The 18,876-nt window shown below is 39.0% G+C and overlaps 10 protein-coding genes across 10 annotated transcripts; 7 read left to right on the forward strand and 3 right to left on the reverse strand.

Moving 5' to 3' along the window:
• Window positions 1-44: 44 nt before the first annotated feature.
• MOG1 (Ran GTPase-binding protein MOG1) lies at window positions 45-629 on the forward strand (the record flags this gene model as incomplete). The annotated part of the gene is made up of 1 exon (XM_003645844.1): window positions 45-629. One exon carries the CDS (start codon window positions 45-47, stop codon window positions 627-629), a length of 585 nt encoding a protein of 194 aa, XP_003645892.1.
• Window positions 630-768: 139 nt separating this feature from the next.
• HOC1 (alpha-1,6-mannosyltransferase) lies at window positions 769-1,950 on the forward strand (the record flags this gene model as incomplete). Its single annotated transcript, XM_003645845.1, has 1 exon — window positions 769-1,950. One exon carries the CDS (start codon window positions 769-771, stop codon window positions 1,948-1,950), a length of 1,182 nt encoding a protein of 393 aa, XP_003645893.1.
• Window positions 1,951-2,661: 711 nt separating this feature from the next.
• CDC11 (septin CDC11) lies at window positions 2,662-3,900 on the reverse strand (the record flags this gene model as incomplete). The annotated part of the gene is made up of 1 exon (XM_003645846.1): window positions 2,662-3,900. One exon carries the CDS (start codon window positions 3,898-3,900, stop codon window positions 2,662-2,664), a length of 1,239 nt encoding a protein of 412 aa, XP_003645894.1.
• A 1,150-nt stretch (window positions 3,901-5,050) lies between these two features.
• TRP3 (bifunctional anthranilate synthase/indole-3-glycerol-phosphate synthase) lies at window positions 5,051-6,496 on the forward strand (the record flags this gene model as incomplete). Its single annotated transcript, XM_003645847.1, has 1 exon — window positions 5,051-6,496. The coding sequence occupies one exon, from the start codon at window positions 5,051-5,053 to the stop codon at window positions 6,494-6,496; it is 1,446 nt and encodes a 481-aa protein (XP_003645895.1).
• A 109-nt stretch (window positions 6,497-6,605) lies between these two features.
• On the reverse strand, window positions 6,606-8,474 carry SAC1 (phosphatidylinositol-3-phosphatase SAC1; the record flags this gene model as incomplete). The annotated part of the gene is made up of 1 exon (XM_003645848.1): window positions 6,606-8,474. The coding sequence occupies one exon, from the start codon at window positions 8,472-8,474 to the stop codon at window positions 6,606-6,608; it is 1,869 nt and encodes a 622-aa protein (XP_003645896.1).
• A 319-nt stretch (window positions 8,475-8,793) lies between these two features.
• On the forward strand, window positions 8,794-10,929 carry DOA1 (Doa1p; the record flags this gene model as incomplete). Its single annotated transcript, XM_003645849.1, has 1 exon — window positions 8,794-10,929. The coding sequence occupies one exon, from the start codon at window positions 8,794-8,796 to the stop codon at window positions 10,927-10,929; it is 2,136 nt and encodes a 711-aa protein (XP_003645897.1).
• Window positions 10,930-11,391: 462 nt separating this feature from the next.
• Window positions 11,392-11,886, forward strand: YRA2 (Yra2p; the record flags this gene model as incomplete). The annotated part of the gene is made up of 1 exon (XM_003645850.1): window positions 11,392-11,886. One exon carries the CDS (start codon window positions 11,392-11,394, stop codon window positions 11,884-11,886), a length of 495 nt encoding a protein of 164 aa, XP_003645898.1.
• A 363-nt stretch (window positions 11,887-12,249) lies between these two features.
• Window positions 12,250-13,170, reverse strand: MIR1 (Mir1p; the record flags this gene model as incomplete). The annotated part of the gene is made up of 1 exon (XM_003645851.1): window positions 12,250-13,170. The coding sequence occupies one exon, from the start codon at window positions 13,168-13,170 to the stop codon at window positions 12,250-12,252; it is 921 nt and encodes a 306-aa protein (XP_003645899.1).
• A 1,248-nt stretch (window positions 13,171-14,418) lies between these two features.
• Ecym_3622 (NMT1/THI5 family protein) lies at window positions 14,419-15,447 on the forward strand (the record flags this gene model as incomplete). The annotated part of the gene is made up of 1 exon (XM_003645852.1): window positions 14,419-15,447. The coding sequence occupies one exon, from the start codon at window positions 14,419-14,421 to the stop codon at window positions 15,445-15,447; it is 1,029 nt and encodes a 342-aa protein (XP_003645900.1).
• A 1,710-nt stretch (window positions 15,448-17,157) lies between these two features.
• On the forward strand, window positions 17,158-17,790 carry Ecym_3623 (uncharacterized protein; the record flags this gene model as incomplete). Its single annotated transcript, XM_003645853.1, has 1 exon — window positions 17,158-17,790. The coding sequence occupies one exon, from the start codon at window positions 17,158-17,160 to the stop codon at window positions 17,788-17,790; it is 633 nt and encodes a 210-aa protein (XP_003645901.1).
• Between the last annotated feature and the right edge of the window lie 1,086 nt (window positions 17,791-18,876).

Raw genomic sequence — 18,876 nt, forward strand, 5'->3', positions numbered from 1 at the left:
AGAGAGTTTTGAGTGGGGCTGGTACTTAGTTTCGATAAGGCTTTATGCTTCTTAAACAGGCACTCTATGGAGGTGCTATCACGACAGTAGTTCCTGAGGGCTTCCTCGATGCCTCAATCCTCAGAGAAGTACCAGACACGCAAGAAGTTTACGTTAATAGCAGAGAAGAGCCAGAGAAATTTGATGATGGATTGGGCACCAATGAGAGCATCATATTTGATTTGCTGCAGCGTGTAGACGAAACAGATGATGTTAAGGCGCTGCATGTGCATTTGGAAGAAATTTCATCTATAAACGAAACTAATGCGTGGACCATTTTGTACCACGAACAAAAGGGTGCTGTTCAGAGATGCATAGCCGTTGAAACAGTTTTGAAATGGGGTAAAAAAGAGCTCAGTGAGACACTTATTTTGTGCTTAAGCTTGATTAGACTTGAAGATGTCGAAACCGATATCATAATCAGTGTGAACGTTCCTGTTAATGTACCTGAGGAACTCGTACAACTAAAGCGTTACACTGATGATCCCGATGGTGTTAGTTCCTTGCCTGAGCGTATCCAAGCTGGCTTCCATCTTTTAACGGCAATAACAGACCAATTTACTATAGTTGATGATGGTCTGTTTATATAATCCGTATATGGTGACTAATATTTCGATATATTTCATCCTGAACTTTGATATTGGTAGTAGTTATTTCTTGTTAATTAGCTCAACTATACAGCAGGTGTTCTCGAGTTGAATGAACAGCAGACGTCGGTAGGTTTTCAAGATGACCAAGAAGAACTCGAATAACTGGAGACGCTATTTGTTTTTGGCGATTCCTATAATCATGGGGTCTCTGCTGTTACTAAGATTTGTCAGTCGCTCCAACCCAACAGACTTGCAGACATTATTGCAAAGTCTACCCAAGGAGTTAACGCAGAGTTTGGATCGTTCCCACAGCAAGGGAGACAAGATAATGGAGAAATTTGAAAGGTTTTCTGAAGAGTTGTTAAAAAAGCAGGAAGACCAGATAAGAAGGTTAGATAGGGAACGGAAAGTGTTGGAAAAGAAGATACAGGAGTTGAAGCAACCATCGAGCCATGCGACTTTACGTGAGAGGTTAGCAGCTATGTATGAGTATGGTACTACGAAAAAATTCCCTGCTTACATATGGCAAACATGGCCTTATTCTGATCTCGATGATAGAATGCAAGAGAACCTTCGTACTTACGAAAGATATTGGGGTGCGAAAAACCCGGGCTTCGTTCACGAAATAGTTAATGATGATACTGCCAGTGTTTTAGTTCATTACCTATATGCTTCTATACCTGAAGTGATTACTGCATATGAAAAGTTACCAACGAAAATATTGCAAGTGGACTTTTTCAAATATTTAATTCTTTTGGCCCGTGGAGGTGTGTATGCAGATATTGACACCAATCCATACCAGCCAGTTCCTAATTGGATCCCAGAAAATGTGGCTCCTAAAGAGATAGGTTTGATAATAGGCATAGAACATGATGCCAAGAGACCGGATTGGAGGTCTAACTATCTCAGAAGGCTACAGTTTGGTACCTGGGTTATTCAGGCTAAGCCGGGGCATCCAATAATACGAGAAGTGGTGGCCAAAATTACCGAAGAAACGTTGAGCCGTATGGAGCGTAACGATTTGAAATTAAATGCAAGGAATGATTTGAACATAATGGGATGGACTGGCTCAGGTATTTGGACAGACGTTGTATTCACGTATTTCAATGATTATGTTCAGAGTGGCATCCTTAAAAAAATCACGTGGAAGGAATTCCATAACATTAACATTCCAAAACTAGTTGGTGACGTGCTTGTGTTGCCCCAGTTTTCATTCAGTGCCCCTACTTCACAAGACTCATCCTCTGCTGAAAGCAAGATGTTACAGTTCGTATCCCACGAAGGTATGAAATCATGGAAAGTAGCTGGAGGCAGCAATTAGAGCTGAGAGTAGTTCTTCTGAGATGTATACAGTAAGATACTGGAGAATATCCCACTCAGCGTATGTGTATATATATTTTTACGTTTCAAGATACTATTATTATTATTATTTATTATTATCGTTATTCTAAGGTTCAACAGCTGCAACGTTCAGTTTGGTGCCCAAGCTCTACTAAAAACTGGGCTAATAATAGACGTTCTTCGTCATTGAAAGACTCTGTTGTCCCTATCTGGTTCCTCATCATTTAAAATTGCAGCCATCATAAATCTATGGTAAAAACATAAAGGTAGCATGTTTCGAGAGAATCCACCTGGACCCATTCTCACGTGCTTCCCACGTTTTTACTTCTATCCCGCAGGAGGTTAAGGTATACGTAGAGGACTTTCGGGCTACTTCAAAAATTTACGCTAAATATATACGAAGTTTTTTCCAACCTCAGAAGTAAGGCAAAACGGAACCCAATCCAATTGAAATTTAGGGCTCAAATAGATCACTGAGGTGAGCTGAAAAGCGAATTTTTATCCAAAAGTCACAAATATGATACTTCTAGCTTGAATAGCGTGTATAATATAACATATTATTAGTGTTTACAAAAAATCAAAAATACTTTCACTTTTAGATGTGGGGGTATATACGTTTCTAACTAGCCTATGACGCTTTTATTTTTTTCAGCTATTCTGTCAACATTTTGTGCACCGTTACTATTTGTTATTATTCCTCTAATTCTTGCTTTAATTTAGCTTCCTTTTCCAATCTTTCCTCAATTTCTCTAAGTTCTTGTTCCCTCCGCATTAACTCTTGTCTTTTGGATAGCAACTCTTGTTGAACTCTTTCTTCAAATGCTTTCAATCTCTTTTCCTCCAATCTAATCTGTTCTTCGCGTGCCAAATAGGTGTCTTGGTTAGATGACTGTTTGGTGCTAGAGTTACGAGATTCTGCTTCTGGTGCTCCACTCCCCCGAACAGAATCAGAACCAGTACCAGACAAAGCAGGAGAATTGATGAATTCGGTGGAGCCGTTATTCAACTTTGAGGACACACTGCTGGAAGTCAGCATGTCGCCAGATAATGCTTCTGTTCTGTATCTTTCATATAGTAACTCGTGAGTGTAATCTTTCAAATCATTTAGATGAGAAATTAGCAATGCATTCCTGAGAACACAGAAATCGGAGACCGATGGGTCTTCAACATCAATTGTACCCCATGGATATCTCCTACCATGCACAACAGCCCCCTCAGATGACTCAAATGTCTCGTTAGAACCAATTATAGAAAATGGTAGCAAAGAACGCAGATACGTATTCGTTTCATAGTCCTCATCACTAACTACTTCTTGGTCAAAGGGGAAGCTATAAATTGGAAGATTATAATAATCAATGTCCTCCATAATCAATTTTTTGTTCAACTTCAATTCATCTGGTGTTAAAGAATCAGACTTGCTGATCACAGGAATAACATTCACCAAAGGACCTAGCTGCCTCATGAATTCAACGTCAATCTCTTTTAAACCATGTCCCGTAGGATTAATCAAATAAAGACAGCAATGCACTCTCCCATCTTTAAACCGAGGATTTCTTCTCACACGACTCTCCTCCAACAAAATCTCATCGTATTGATGGCGAATATAGTCAGATATCATGTTGAAAGATGGCGAATTATCCAAAGAATCTCCAAATCCCGGTGTGTCAATAATGGTTAGCTGGATCTTTACGCCTTCATCATCCTCCAGCTCCACCGTCTCCTCTCTCAATTGTACATCAATTTGCGTAGAGTCGTCATTAGGGAGCATAACAGTAGTAGACGTTTCAACAACTTCTTGCCCACACAAAGTATTGATAAATGTCGACCTCCCAGACCCAGACTGCCCAACCACCATCAAAGTGAATTGGATACCCCTTTTCAAATGCTTCCTCTTTCTTAACGCTGCTGAAGCCTCTATAATGCTTGACATCCTTTGATTTCCTATCCTTTGTACGCTTTAGCACACTCCAAACACGATCAAGAATAATAACCTTGTGTTAATAAAGGGTAGGGGGGCAATTATAATGTATAGCGTGTAACTTTTTGCTGTGTTTTGTCTTAAAAATCTCAATCCGATCGCGTCAATTTTTTCTTTTTGTACAGCTGGCTTGGGCCTCGCTGGTCCCTAAACCACGGCACGGAAAAAGGGCTAAAAGTGTGATTACATGTTCACTTCGTAATGGTACAGACTTCGAGAACCACAGACGGTAGCTCCGTATTAACAAGTATAACTACTACTAGCTGCTAGCATTTTATATATATATATGATATGGGGGTGTACATACAAGTCCCTGCGAGTTAAAAAAATTTCTTTCGTTACTACTGCATACATAGCCGATAGAGATATAGTCTTTGGTTTCGTCTTGAAAATGCTACGTAGAGAAAGAGCCATGATGAGTAATAGTAATAGCTTGTTCTTTTTTGGACATACTCTCTTGGGTACCGTCGCGATAACCCAGCAGTATAAAGGATATGCAAAATGTAAGAGATAAGCAGATAGAATATGTGACTATCGAAAATCTCCAAGCTTTCCTAGAACTAAAAGCTAATTCACCAAAGTTGGAGCACCATTAATCTGGGGATTTTTGTGGTTTCGAGTTGGGTGGTTTCGAGCTTGGGTGTCAACTGCGAATCCAAAGTTCCGCGGATATGCAGTTTCTCGAGGACAACTGGAACTGGACGTTTAACGTCTGTGTTGGCACGTGATGTTTATTTAAGCAAGCAATTATGCGTAGCTTTGCTTCTACGTAGATTACTATCGAGAATAGGAGGTCCGTTTAGATATGATTAGTCCTGATAAAATGTTTATCAAACGTGAGGTACGCTAGCGGTTGGGCTGGAAGGCTCATTCTAAAACGCCATTCCGCGGCGTTGGTGTGTTAGTCATTCCAATTCCTATCCCGGTCTCATTATACGGCATTGAGTTTTCAGAGTTTGGGTTATAAGGGTAGGAAAGATGAGCTTAGTTTATTTCTCTTAGCATGGGACTATGGATAGAATAAGTAGGATATATTTGCTAGAGTTTATTTTGCTTGCTTCCGGCGCGTTAGAACGTTTGTATACGAATTTGCAGGTTTAGGATGAGCAAGAGGGTTGTTTTGATTGATAACTATGATTCATTCACTTGGAATATATATGAGTATCTTTGTCAGGAAGGTGCTGTTGTGACTGTTCATCGCAACGACGCAATTTCAGTGGATGGGGTTGAAGCTTTAAAACCTGATATTCTATTTATTTCTCCTGGGCCAGGCCATCCTTCCAAAGATTCGGGTATTTCTGCGGATTGCATTAGGTATTTTGCAGGTAAGATTCCGGTCTTTGGTGTCTGCATGGGTCAGCATTGTATATATGAGGTCTTTGGAGGGGTAGTAGGTTCTGCGGGAGAAATTGTTCATGGCAAGACATCCCCTATACATCATGACAGCAAGGGGATCTTTAAGGGTGTTCCTCAGGGTGTGCTTGCTACCAGGTATCATTCCTTAGCTGGTTTGAAGGACACTCTACCAGATAGTTTTGAAGTCAGTGCCTGGACGGAAAATGACATAATCATGGGGATAAGACATAAAGAGTATACTATTGAAGCGGTGCAGTTTCATCCTGAGTCTATTCTTACGGAAGAGGGGCATTTGATGATAAAGAACATGTTAAGCACTACAGGTGGTACTTGGGCTGATAATTTCAATGCACAGGAGGCAAACTTGACTGCTCAGAACTCCATATTGGACCAAATTTATCTAAAAAGACAGAAGGATTTGGAATTGCAGTCTGGCACACCTGGTTTGAGGTTTGCGGACTTGGAAGCAAACTTTAAGTTGGGCCTAGCCCCTCCTATTTTGGATTTCTACAAGAAATTGGCTACCGCTCCAGGTAGTGTATCGATTTTGGCTGAAATCAAGCGTGCTTCTCCTTCCAAGGGCGACATTTCTATTAATGTAATCGCCGCTCAACAGGCTCTAAAGTATGCTAATGCTGGAGCATCTGCCATTTCAGTGTTGACTGAACCCTATTGGTTTAAAGGTTGTTTAGAGGATCTCGTCAACGTTAGGAAGGTTTTCGACGTTGAGTTTTCTCCGGAGGAAAGGCCATGCATCTTGAGAAAGGAATTCATATTTAGCAAGTATCAAATACTTGAAGCTAGATTAGCGGGTGCAGATACTGTTTTGCTCATCGTTAAGATGCTTACTCAAGAGAAATTGAAGGACTTGTATGAATATGCTAAAAGTCTAGACATTGAGCCCCTAGTTGAGGTGAGCTCAAAAGAAGAGCTTGATCGCGCCTTGGAGTTGAACGCCAGGGTCATTGGAGTAAATAACAGGGATCTGAATTCCTTTAATGTTGATCTGGGTGTAACCAGTTCCCTCGTTAAGTATATACCAGATGGCACTTTGCTGCTTGCTCTTTCTGGTATTAGTAGTGGGAAAGAGGCAGAAAAATATAAGATTGAAGGTGTGCGAGGCTTATTGGTAGGTGAAGCACTAATGAAATCAGATGATGTTGATGCTTTTATCCAGGAACTAGTTAAGTGATTTAAAAAAAGTAATCAATACCAATTTATACTTACGTATATCTTTATATCAATACATATGTTAGCTTTTAACGTTGCCGAAATGAAAATATATTTCTACAGCAAAAGTATCAGTCTCTTTTCAAAAAATTGGGTTTGACAAAATCAGAGCTTGGAGTATAGGTAATACCCTTAAAGACTTGTTCCTTGTTATGATTGTATACAATCTCTACATAGCCTAAGTCACATAACTTTGGCCAGTTCACATATTGCATTCCATGTTGTACTATGAAACGTATGGTTAGTAGGGCAATTAAGGAGGATCCAGCGAAAAATGTCAGGTTCTTTAGACTGAAGAAATAGCCTTTTGGAAACATTATAGTGGCAATAATAACTGTTAAGGCAGCATAAAGAATGGTTGGCATCAACTGGATCACGAATGGTCTTCTATCGATAAATGGCGATTGGACAGCTGTCTCATATGGTCTAAAGTTACCTAAAAATATATCGTAACTGTCTTGCCTTGGACCATCGGTAAAGTTGTTTCGATAATAACGGAATGCAGAATTTGCAAAATCTTTCATTGCACCAGTGTAAGTACGCTTGCCAGTCCTAGTAAAGTCGGTTTTCAATGCTCCGGTCCCCGAATAAGCACAGCTAATTGCATCTGCATTATCAGCCCAAATATTCTGATAATTTGATAATAAATTGGGATCAATTTCCCAGGGCACATTAACTGTAACCGCCATAGACGCTTCAAGTTGCTTTTGCAACACCCAATTGGCTAAGACAGACTGTGCAACATTGGTCCTGTCTACACAGTCCATACAATTGGTCCTGACGATAGATTTCTGCAAAGAGAGAACAACGTCGGTAGTCCCATCATGGCATAATGTCTTGTGGAAGAAATCGTTACTATCCCACCCTACGCCTTGTAACTGCTCAATTAGCAACTTGACCCTATGCCACCTCATCTTGCTACACTCCGCATGAAAATCGAAGTATACATATGATATTCCTGTGTCATCTGCGGCATCTACAGTCGATTCAAATGTTTCTTTAACAGGTAATTCATAGCCTTTTTGATTGACCAAATTCACTACATAATTTTTACCATAATACTGCTTTTGTTCTTTGAAGTGCTCTTTGAATGCACCAAGCGATCCATTAGCACCGATGAGTAAATTAGGTTTATACTTCAAAGCATTAACCTCCGACCAATACACAGGCACAGAGCCTCTTGTTTGCAAGAACGAGAACAGGTGAATCTGCTGCGATTTTGAATTCTGTACAAGCAATATCTGTTCTGTTTCGTTAAAATTGGCAACATTTCCATTCTGATCAATTCCACGACGGAAATACCTTGTTCCAGCGCGAAAACGACTCCTTCTAGTTAATAAAGCAAGCTTTATAGGTATATCCTTGAAAACGGTATCAACAACTTTCACAAATCCGTAAATCATTGGAACAATGAAATCATCCACCGAAGGATGATCACCAGAGAGTTCACGCAAACTTTCAGAGATGTAGTAATTCCAAAAAAACCTACTTTCAGCTGTTCTCCAAGATGCAGCTCCATGTTGTTCATTTCTTTGAATTGAATTCGTTAGATCATAGGTGTATGAAAAATATAGTGCTGCTTTTGACAAATGAGCCTCCAACAACGCAACGTATTGGGACTCCTCAGAGTGCATTTTAGCATCCTTCTTAACAGGAATCACCGAGTGCTCTACAACTTTGAAAAATTTATGGCCATTCAACACACCTGCATCTTCCACCCTATTGGCGGTAATCACATATCTATTATTCTTCATCCTAATTATACCAATTAAAGCAGCAATTTTACGATAGTCATAACGATTTGGAAACATATCGGGATCTACTACTGTAATACCCCGTTCATAGGGTGACACAGATAGCACAATCTTCGACCCAGACAAGGATGACTGCTTGAACAGTAACCTGTCATTGACTCTAACATGTAATAATGGTCCACGCATAGTAAAATAAGATACACTTTCCTCTGTCTAAAAACTTAAACCTTAAATCTTCTTATAGTATACCAACCAAATGACCTTCCAATTTGTATGCTATATACTCCCAACTTTATTTCCTACTAAATATGACAGCTTGGTATTTGATTTGAAGAACAACTAGTTCACTACGTCTCAACAAAGCCTCCTCGCGTGAACTCTAAATACCGGAAATCGAATTGATTATGTAACAGAATTAATATCCAGTGAATAAAATTTTTTATAAAACTACAAAGGGTGGCGAAAGGTATAATGAGATTGAGTTCGACGATTGCAGTATTCTACCATGTATGAATTAAGTTGTACTCTGTTGGGGCACGAGCAAGATGTTAGGAGTGTCGCAGTGATCAATAATGAACAAATTATATCGGGATCTAGGGATGGTACTGTTCGCGTTTGGAGTAAGAATGAATCTGTTGATGGGAAATGGGATTCGGGCAAAATTATGCATAGAACTTCCAAATTTGTGAATTGTGTATGCTTTGAACAGAAAGAGCATTTAGTTTTCTACGGAGACCAAGAATCACTTGTTAGGGGTGTATCTCCACTGATTTCTATGGAGCAGGAAGCGACTTACGTCTTACAAGGTCATAGGAGTAATGTTTGTGGGCTTGACTCAAAAGATGGATGGGTTATCACTAGCAGTTGGGACAGCACGGCCAAGGTATGGTATGAAGGTGAGTTGAAGTTTATATTGGCCGGCCATACAGCGGCTGTGTGGCACGCAATTATTCTACCAGGAAATAACCGATTTTTAACTGCTTCTGCAGATAAGACGATAAAACTGTGGGAAGGTTCTGTAAATTTAGAGACATTTACAAATATTCACAGTGATGTGGTGCGCTATCTAATTGCCTCTCCAAATGGTGACAAGTTCCTAAGTTGTTCGAATGATTATACGGTAAAGCAGAATGATATGAAGGGTCGCACCCTGCAGACATATGAGGGTCACGAAAGCTTCGTCTATTGTGTGAAGTATCTGCCCAATGGGGGAGTTGTAAGCTGTGGTGAGGATAGATCTGTTCGAATTTGGGATGCTTCAGGTTACCTAAAGCAGGTGATTACACTGCCTGCGGTTTCTGTATGGTCCGTGGATGTCATGCCAAATGGTGATATTGTGGCTGGTAGCAGTGATAATGCTATCCGAATATTCACTACAGATATTAATCGTCGTGCCTCCACGGCAGATATTGAGGAATTGAAGAAAGCTGTTGAGAATAGTACAATTAGTTCTCAAGCAATGGAATTTGACGAGTCTAAATTGTCTCCATATGAAATTTTGAATCGTCCGGGTAAAAAGGAAGGCCAAGTTGTCGTAGTGAGGTCTCCAACTGGTGTAACTGAGGCACATCAATTTTCTGGCGGCCAATGGTCTAAAATTGGCGATGTTATCGGTGCTTCAGGAAATGATCAAAAAGCAGAATTTGAAGGTAAGCTGTATGATTATGTGTTTGATGTTGATATAAAGGAGGGTGCTTCTGTCCTGAAGCTTCCGCTAAACGCAAACGATAACCCTTATGATGTCGCAGACAAGTTTATTGCACGCCATGACTTACCTCTCACTTATAAGGATCAAATAGTAAACTTCATTCTGAAGAATACACAAACTGCTTCATTCGACACTAAAACCTCTGTAGGTAATTCTACAATACCGTACGGCACGCGAACTAGAAAAGTGCTTCCTGTGACGTTATACCTAAGTATTGATAACTTCAATCCAGATACGCTGTTTAACGGCATTACTAAGCTTAATGCACTGGAAAACAGTTTTGAAGATAACGATCTTGTCGCAATTGCCACCGGTTTACAAGCACCTGAATCGAATTACGAGTTGCTCTATGCTAATGCAGACATTATACATTCTTCATGGAAAAATCCAACCCCAGCATATGACATCATGAGAATAATAGTCCATAAGTTACCCAGTGCTGACATAATAAGCAAATATGTTGAACATGGATTAGATTCCTCGAAACCAGCTCTTTCAATGTTAACAATTAGAATACTAGCCAACGCATTCAAAAACCCGCTTTGGGGGATTGGTTTAATGTCGTCTCGGGCGATGTACGATTCTGTGTTTGAACTCATAGATGCAGAATATCCTAACTGTTCAGCAAACCAACAGTCCGGTATTGCTATAGCTGTTTCTACTCTCCTATACAACTATACCGTTCTAAGCGTCAAGGAACATAATTTGGATATTACTTCCACACTTGCATCTGTGCTGAACAGCAAGTATGGCCCTTCGAGTTTTTTCCAAGATCATGAAGAGGCTGCATATAGATTAGTGGTAGCCTATGGGAACTTAAGCACGGTAGAACCATCTGTCGCCCAATTTTCCAACACCATTTCATGGTTAAAACATGTGAAACAAAAATATGGTCACTTGACCAAATTCCAGGATGTTTTCAACGACATGTAAAAAAATTAAATTTGATCGAGGTGGAATTGATAACGAAAAGGCTGTGTAAAAACCTATTATATATACGTACGTATATGTACACATCTATCTCTATCTATATACATAGCAGCAACGTAGCAAGTGAACAAAGTATTTAAGAAAATAATGTCTATTGAGGAAAGTTTAGATCAAATTATAGGAGAGAAAGTATGTTTAAAGCAAATAGGTTAACCTATGCTGAAGTTTTTGGAATACTAACATGGTATATAGACAGGCCGTCCCACTACTGTAAGTTGAATATATTTGGAGAAATATACATCCTGATTGATTGTATCGATGAACATCAGTATTAACTGTCTATTATTACCAATGTAGCATTATCGTCGTCGTGATTTAAGAAATGGACTAGCTTCAAGGATAGAAATAGATGAGAAACAATTCCAACATCGTGAATATGATGAACCCAGTCGCAAGCCACGGCGTATGCGGGAAAGGTATATGGAGAGACCTGCACCGCCACCTATAAAACGCATACGCTTCACAGATATTCCGTTATCTGTTAGCGATGAAGAAATTGATAATTTAATTAAGGGTTTCCCTACTCCTGTGTACAGTAGATTTTACGTTCATCAGGATACCAGAACAGCAGTTTTTGGATTCCCAAACTTAGAAGATCTGGAGAAATGTGCTCAGATGTACGAGGGATTGGAGTTGCATGGTCAGCAGGTCAACGTAGAGCTTTTTGAGCAAGGCTCTAGGAAGCCATATGTAGGTTCATCTAGAAGCTACCATTTAGCCGGTCGAATTGGTGGAGAGTTTAGTGATAAACCTAGCCGTCAACAACGCAGCCATCAACAACGCAGCCATCAACAACAGGACTCTCATCATAAACCTAAAAGTCGCAGAGGGGTAAGGCAGCCTCAACCCACTACTGAGGATCTAGATGCGGAGTTAGATGCTTATATGAATGGCGATTAGAATGCTAACTATAGGTGTTACCAGCGATGACCCCCTCCCCTGGAGCAATGGTATTTATATGCTTGAGAATGAAATCGCAGTTGTAAAAACGTGAATATTTAGTGTATTTGGTGTATTTAGATAATATATATATATATATATATATATATATATGTACAGATTTTACTAGCGTATAGTTGTTAGAAATTTCACACGGTGATGCTATCTAGATACTTCTTATCATTAGCGTAAGAAATAAAACTCTATCTCATTCGGCAAGGCACAGGATCTTAACCAACATAAATAATAAAAAAACAAGATCACAAACCTACCCGGCGATTCTGCTTGATTGTTTTAAACCTAAATTTTTTAAAATTAATGAGTTTAGTGGTTCCCAATTTCGACAGCGGGTCCACAGTTCAAGGACTGCTTCAATCTGCCGTAGATACCGAATTGTAAGGAGGTTAAACTACCGACCATAACTAGACGAGTTGGCAAACCAGCAAAAGAACCGACAACACCTAGTTGTTTGGCTAGTTGGATCAACAAACCAACAGTAGATTGACCTGGGGCCTTCTTAGTCTTATTAACCTTGGAGAGCAAAGTGTCCGCTGGTTGAGAAACAATAGCAGCAGCCAAACCAGCAGTCAAACCAGCCAACAAGTTGATGCCCGTGCTAATATTAGCACTCAACTTCTCTTTACCGCCCGCTAGGCCGTAGTAAGCGTTAGCAGCATGCTCGTATACAACAAACTTGGCAATGTTATATGGAATCTGCTTAAATAAGATTGGAGTAAACCCGTTGTAAAAGGAACCAACACCTTCCTCCTTCATAATCCTTGCAAAACCTCCAATCAACCCATTAGCAAACGTGGGTTGAGAAACCAATCTAATTCTAGTGGCTTCCAAAGGACACAAAGCAATATCAGCAAAAAACTCAGCAATAGCAGCAGAACTAATGTAAATAGAAGTTCTGTACTGACACGCTGTATCATAACCCAAAGCATCAACAAAAGCCTTCTTAAAGACCTCATAACCACCAAACTTGAAGGCACCTTGCAACGAATAACCCAACAAAGTTGGTCCAAAACCAGTCAAAAGAGCTGCCGCTCCTTCCTCGCCAATAATCCTTCTGAAAGATCCAATCATACCAGTGTTGTACTTGGTTGGATCTAACTGAATTCTCGTTTTCACAACATCGATCGGAACCATTGCAGAATGGGTCGCACCACACCCAATAGCTCCCGCTAAGGCAAACTTAGCATAATCAGATAATGAGTAGTTAGGAACTTGGTAACCAGACATCTTAATTATTTCTATTACTCGAATATATCTTAGCCCCGCTTAAAATACACCTGCTTGGCTTAACGTCCTCTTTTAGATCGCTTTAGCTGCACTACTTCTTTATGCCCGGAAGAGAAACCACGCAATTTATAATCAAAAATTTTCCATGCTCCAGCTTTCTGGAAGAGGAGAAATTTCATAGATAAATATTAAAAGCAAATGCGTCTAACCCTCCCTCTATAAAACCAAGGCTGGGCGTCTTTCTCTCCAGCAGTACACTGCGACAAGTGGATCAGAAACAAAAAGAAATGCCCTGTGAAACCTTCGCGCTGTGATTGGCTGGTTCCACAGTTTTATGGTGTAAGAGTAGTACTAGTAGTGGATGAGAACCGGGATTGTTATATAGTAGACATAAATAACTTCAGAGAAGATGGAGTGCGTGCGTTGGGTGAACCGGTGGGTCTACCAACGAGCGATGCTCTGCCTAACAAGCGCAGAGAAGACTTCTATGGCCAGATATGACAGTTAAGAAAGGGTGTCACGTGACATGAATTGATAACTGCAAAGGGGTAGAATTGGCACATTTGTTCCACTAAAGACTTCTGTCTGATATATGTGTGGATAACAAGCAGTTCTGGGTTGATTTTGTCCGTTGGAGTGGACTGAGCCTGATATGGTGGTTCTCTTCTGTTTATATGTTTTACGTTAAGTTTTGATCTTCCAGGTTCCGATCCGAAAGTTATTCTTCATTTCAACTTTGCTAATCTCGAAGTACGAATTCTCAACTGAATAACATTGTAATTAATAAAGGTGCATTGAATAACAAGCTAACGGATAAGATGGTGTGAGATTCTTGCTGCGAGAGATCTTGAGGTGGTTAGCTAACTCTTTTTGTGCGTGGTTTCAAAGACGGTATTTCCGATCAAATCGTATATGGTGGTGTGTGTTGATATGTCGTTCGAAGATGGTGCTCATTTTCTTTCCCTTAAGTGCATATATGTAGCGGACTGGTAGGACATGCAAGATGCAAGACATTGTAACGAATCTGTCAAAGTTACTGAGACGAAGACATATTATGTTCTCCCTTTTCATACATTAAGTTTTATTCATTTATGCATGTGGCCTAGACATTCACTAAGGATGGGGGTTGTAGATACCTGAGTGAGATATAAAAAGGGAGCAATTGTTGAGTTGAGTGAATCGTTTTATCACGAGCTTATGTTCGATTATAACGGTGAGTAACAAGTAGCGATCATTATTCTTTGCAATATGTCCACAAATAAAATTTCTTTCTTGCTAAACTGGCAACCAGCTCCATACCATATTCCCATCTACTTGGCATCAACCAAGGGTTATTTCAAGGAGCAAGGCTTGGATATTGCCATTTTGGAGCCTACAAACCCATCAGATGTGACTGAATTAATTGGTTCAGGCAAAGTGGACATGGGTTTGAAGGCTATGATCCACACCCTAGCAGCCAAAGCTAGGGGATTCCCGGTTACCTCTGTTGGTTCTTTGTTAGACGAGCCATTTACTGGTCTTTTATATTTGAAAGGTAGTGGTATTACCGAAGACTTCCAGTCGTTGAAAGGCAAAAGAATTGGTTATGTCGGTGAGTTTGGGAAAATTCAATTGGATGAGTTAACGAAACATTACAATATGAACCCTGAGGACTATACCGCTGTTAGATGTGGTATGAATGTCGCAAAATATATTAAGGAAGGTAAGATCGATGCAGGTATCGGTATTGAATGCATCCAGCAAGTTGAGCTGGAAGAATACTGTAGAGAACAGGGCAGACCTATTACTGATGCAAAGCTGCTAAGAATTGACAAATTAGCCTGCTTAGGTTGCTGCTGCTTCTGCACCATCTTGTATATCTGCAATGATAAATTTTTAAAGGAAAACCCATTGAAGGTCAAAAAGTTCTTGACTGCAGTGAAGAAAGCGACAGACTTTGTTCTAGAACGGCCAGAGGAGGCATGGAAGGAGTACCTTGATTTCAAGCCTCAACTAAACACTGAATTATCACTGAAGCAATATCAAAGGTGTTATGCCTACTTCTCCTCTTCCTTGTTCAATGTCCATCGTGACTGGAAGAAAGTTACCAGCTATGGTAAGAGACTAGAGGTGCTGCCACCGGACTATGTGGCTAACTACACCAATGATTATCTCTCTTGGGCAGAGCCAAACGAGGCCAATGATCCTTTAGAAGCCCAGAAATTGATGGTTATCCACCAGGAGAAGTGTAGGGACAACGGTGGATTTAAGAGGTTAGAAGTTAACCTGAAAGCTTAAAGAGCATATCTTTATTTAGGTAAGCGCTAGATATCTTTTAAAGTCACCATGCGCTCTTTTTCTATTAACTTACATCCTATATTATGTTTACTCAACAGCTCTTTTTTACATTCTGATATGCGAACTTTTCTGATGAGGTTTTAGAAAAGATGAGAAGACTTTATGGATACTCTTAGAACTTAGTCGGACTCACTAAAAAATGACGTTGTACAGAGAAGACCCCTTTTTTTTAACAAAAGGAAAAGGTTTCCATATTTGGCTCGAGCAACACAGGCAGCCAGGGTCTTGGCGATTGAGTTTTATTATTATGCGTTGTTACTTCTGAGGACAAATACTTCCCGAAAAATTCCGGGATGATATATAGATTCCATTTAATTTGTTTCTTGTTCTTTCTTATTCTGCTTATGGTTTTTATTATGAATAGCCCGAAAAATGGTTAAAGCGCATACACCGGACGAGGCCTAGATCTGGTAGCAACCGAAATGCGTTTAAGTAGGAAACTGTATATCCATAGAAAACTCGGGCTTTTCTTACCAAGGAATACTGGTACTTAAAAGAGAAATGTCCCAGGAACGAATACCCCCGTTTTCGTGATGCTGCATTCAATTGAGTGAAAACCTGTTGGATAAATATAGCAATAGTCTAAACGGATGAAAAAAGGATTTGAGCAGCCACAGGAATAAAGGAAATATGAGCTAAATCGCAGAATCCTACAAGATCCTCAAATGTGCAGCAGAAAAATTCCCTACTGCCTAATAAGGTGTGAACATCGATTTTAATATACCATGATCAAATAACGAATTGTGTTTCGGTGGCTAATAGTGATCAACTTGTTCTATTGGAACTTCCCGCAATAGAAATTAATATTTGTGCAGGATATGGTTGTAAAAATAACAGCGTGCATGCATAGTATGTATTGCAAGTTTAGTTAAGCATTATTAAGATCATTCCATCAGTCAAAATACTCTAGCAGATTATGTATAGTGATTTCGTACACGGTATTCCTATAACACGTTTACTCTCGCAGTTAATTAGATATCTAGAATGAAAAATGATTGACCGATGGATTGTGTTTATATATGATTATATAATCCAACGTCTCCTTGTCTTATACGAATTAGGAATAAATTAATTTTTGCGTTAAATTTTTGTTTTAACCCAAGTAATATCAGTTTGAATAAAGCTGTATAACTTGAAGAAAATAAATGTACTTGCTAATATTTCTTATGTCAGCCGTGGGCTCCGTTGGTCATTCAAACTTTAAAATACAGTTATTCTTGGAGAATAATTAATGAAAGGGATAATACTACCTAGGTTACTTGGTGCAACACAATTATTGTTGTATACGAGCGGAGTAGAATTCTAAGCTTTGGCTTGCTATTTTGCCATTCAACATCATTTTGGCCCATATAGCCTATTTTAAAGATTTACGGGTTATGAGCATCATATTTTGATTTACATGTATTTAGAAACGACAACCCGAATAACTACACGGGGCTACTGTTTAAAATGGTATATATATGTTCTACAGATCGGAATATTCTCAGTTTTGTGCGCCTTTGAATGTCAGACTAAGAATCTCTTCGGTCCTCAACACTGGTATTCTCGGGTACTTTGATCAGGAAATTACGAATAAGAGCGTGGTTTTCATATATTCCACATATAATTGAGAGGTGAATTTAACGGCGGTTAAAGTAAAAGGACTTATAAATGTATTTCATTAAACCGGCAGTGTTAGGGTTCATTTCCTTCTGTGGTTTTTCTTCGGCTTTTGAGCCATTGTTTTTGAACAATGTGCCGGAAACCCAATTGGATGTCGTTCCACCAGTCGGTTCTAGTGTAGGTTTTATTGACATTGGAGAGTATGAATCTAATGGACATGATGAAGCTTTCAAGAGTTATTCTGTGGAGAAAGATGTGGATCTCAAGCGTACTGATGTACACGTTTGCCGTGGGAATAACGCATACAAGTGTGAAGGTACTGAAGTTGATGCTGAGGCAGCAGCAGAATCCATTGCAGGAATTGCGTACTTGAACAGCAGAAATCGTGACTGCCGTAGAGGTATTTACCAATATGACAAATTTTACTTCAGTTACAAGGCTACAGGTAAGAACTGTAACACTAGCGCTAGGTTTGAGACACTTAAGGGGGCTATTAAAGATTACATTCAATTCGAGATGACTCATCAAGTTTGCCAATTTACTTGTATAGCTATGAACCACGAGGGTAGCTGGAACGGTTACGTTGGGATTGGCACTAATTTGGGATTGGTTCAATACACTGACTGTGGTCCTGAATCAGGTCCTTTCAGATCTTGCACTCAATGTGGTGATAAATGCTGATTAAGCATGCAGCATAAGGTGACTTGGCTTTAACATACTTGGCAAATATATCTGTGGAAAAAAAGTAAAATAATATGTCCTTTCTAATATGCCATCTTAAAAAGAAAATTAAACTCGGATTTAATAATAAGTATTTGCTCACAAATTTAGATGCTTATTTTAACGAAAGAAATTTCCGAGGGTTCAGCAATATAGCATTTGCCCTTTTTAGTCCAAAGATTAATATTGTCGAAACTTTAAATAATTATATTGACGTTAGCACAAGCTTTATACCCAATGCCTTATGCGGTTAATAGAATGTCTTGCCTTACTCTATAAATTTTCAATGGTCCAGTGCCAACCTAGTACAATAATAATTGTGTTCTAATGTCTAATCTGAGTTCTCATAATTAAATTCCAAAAAATAAATTTACTGGAGAGTTGGTGTGATATTTCGAATATTTAAGTCAAATTTTGTTATGTTCTTTCTTCTATTAGTAGCTTTTGAATTCATTACAATTACCCTACCGTATGGTTAAAATATTTTGGATATTCAGCTAGTATTGGAATTAAGTAAATCAAGAGTATTAAAAGAAGTGTTTAAAAATGGCCACTGTTGAATAAGATATTCCTTTTGCGCAACCAGATGACTTTTGAAACACTTTCGCTCACCTCTACTTCTGCAACGTGCAGTTTTTTTATTCAACTTATATAGAGTAAAATATTTAGCACCTATATTGCAAAAAACTTTATTAAAATACCACTTATTACTGGGAGTCGATATGGCCACAAATGAGACAAATGTATTGCACACCAATAGAATAAGATATATTGATAAAAAATTATATAAATATTATATATTATTATCAATTATTATATCTCAAACTGAAATATTGCCATATATCATACATAACATTAATGCATCAGTCTATTTTTATTGTATATTAAAATATGAGTTTGTAAATTATTTATTTGTGTTACCTCAACTGCAGTATGAAAACCTATAAACTGTATTAAACAGTTTTGGGGCAAATTTTTCAAGAAGGCGAATTTATTATTTGCGAAACATGAAAAATCGATCGTGCTGACGCCTCAGAAACCAACGCA

The sequence above is a fragment of the Eremothecium cymbalariae genome, chromosome 3, assembly GCF_000235365.1.
Source record: "Eremothecium cymbalariae DBVPG#7215 chromosome 3, complete sequence".
NCBI lineage: Eukaryota > Fungi > Ascomycota > Saccharomycetes > Saccharomycetales > Saccharomycetaceae > Eremothecium > Eremothecium cymbalariae.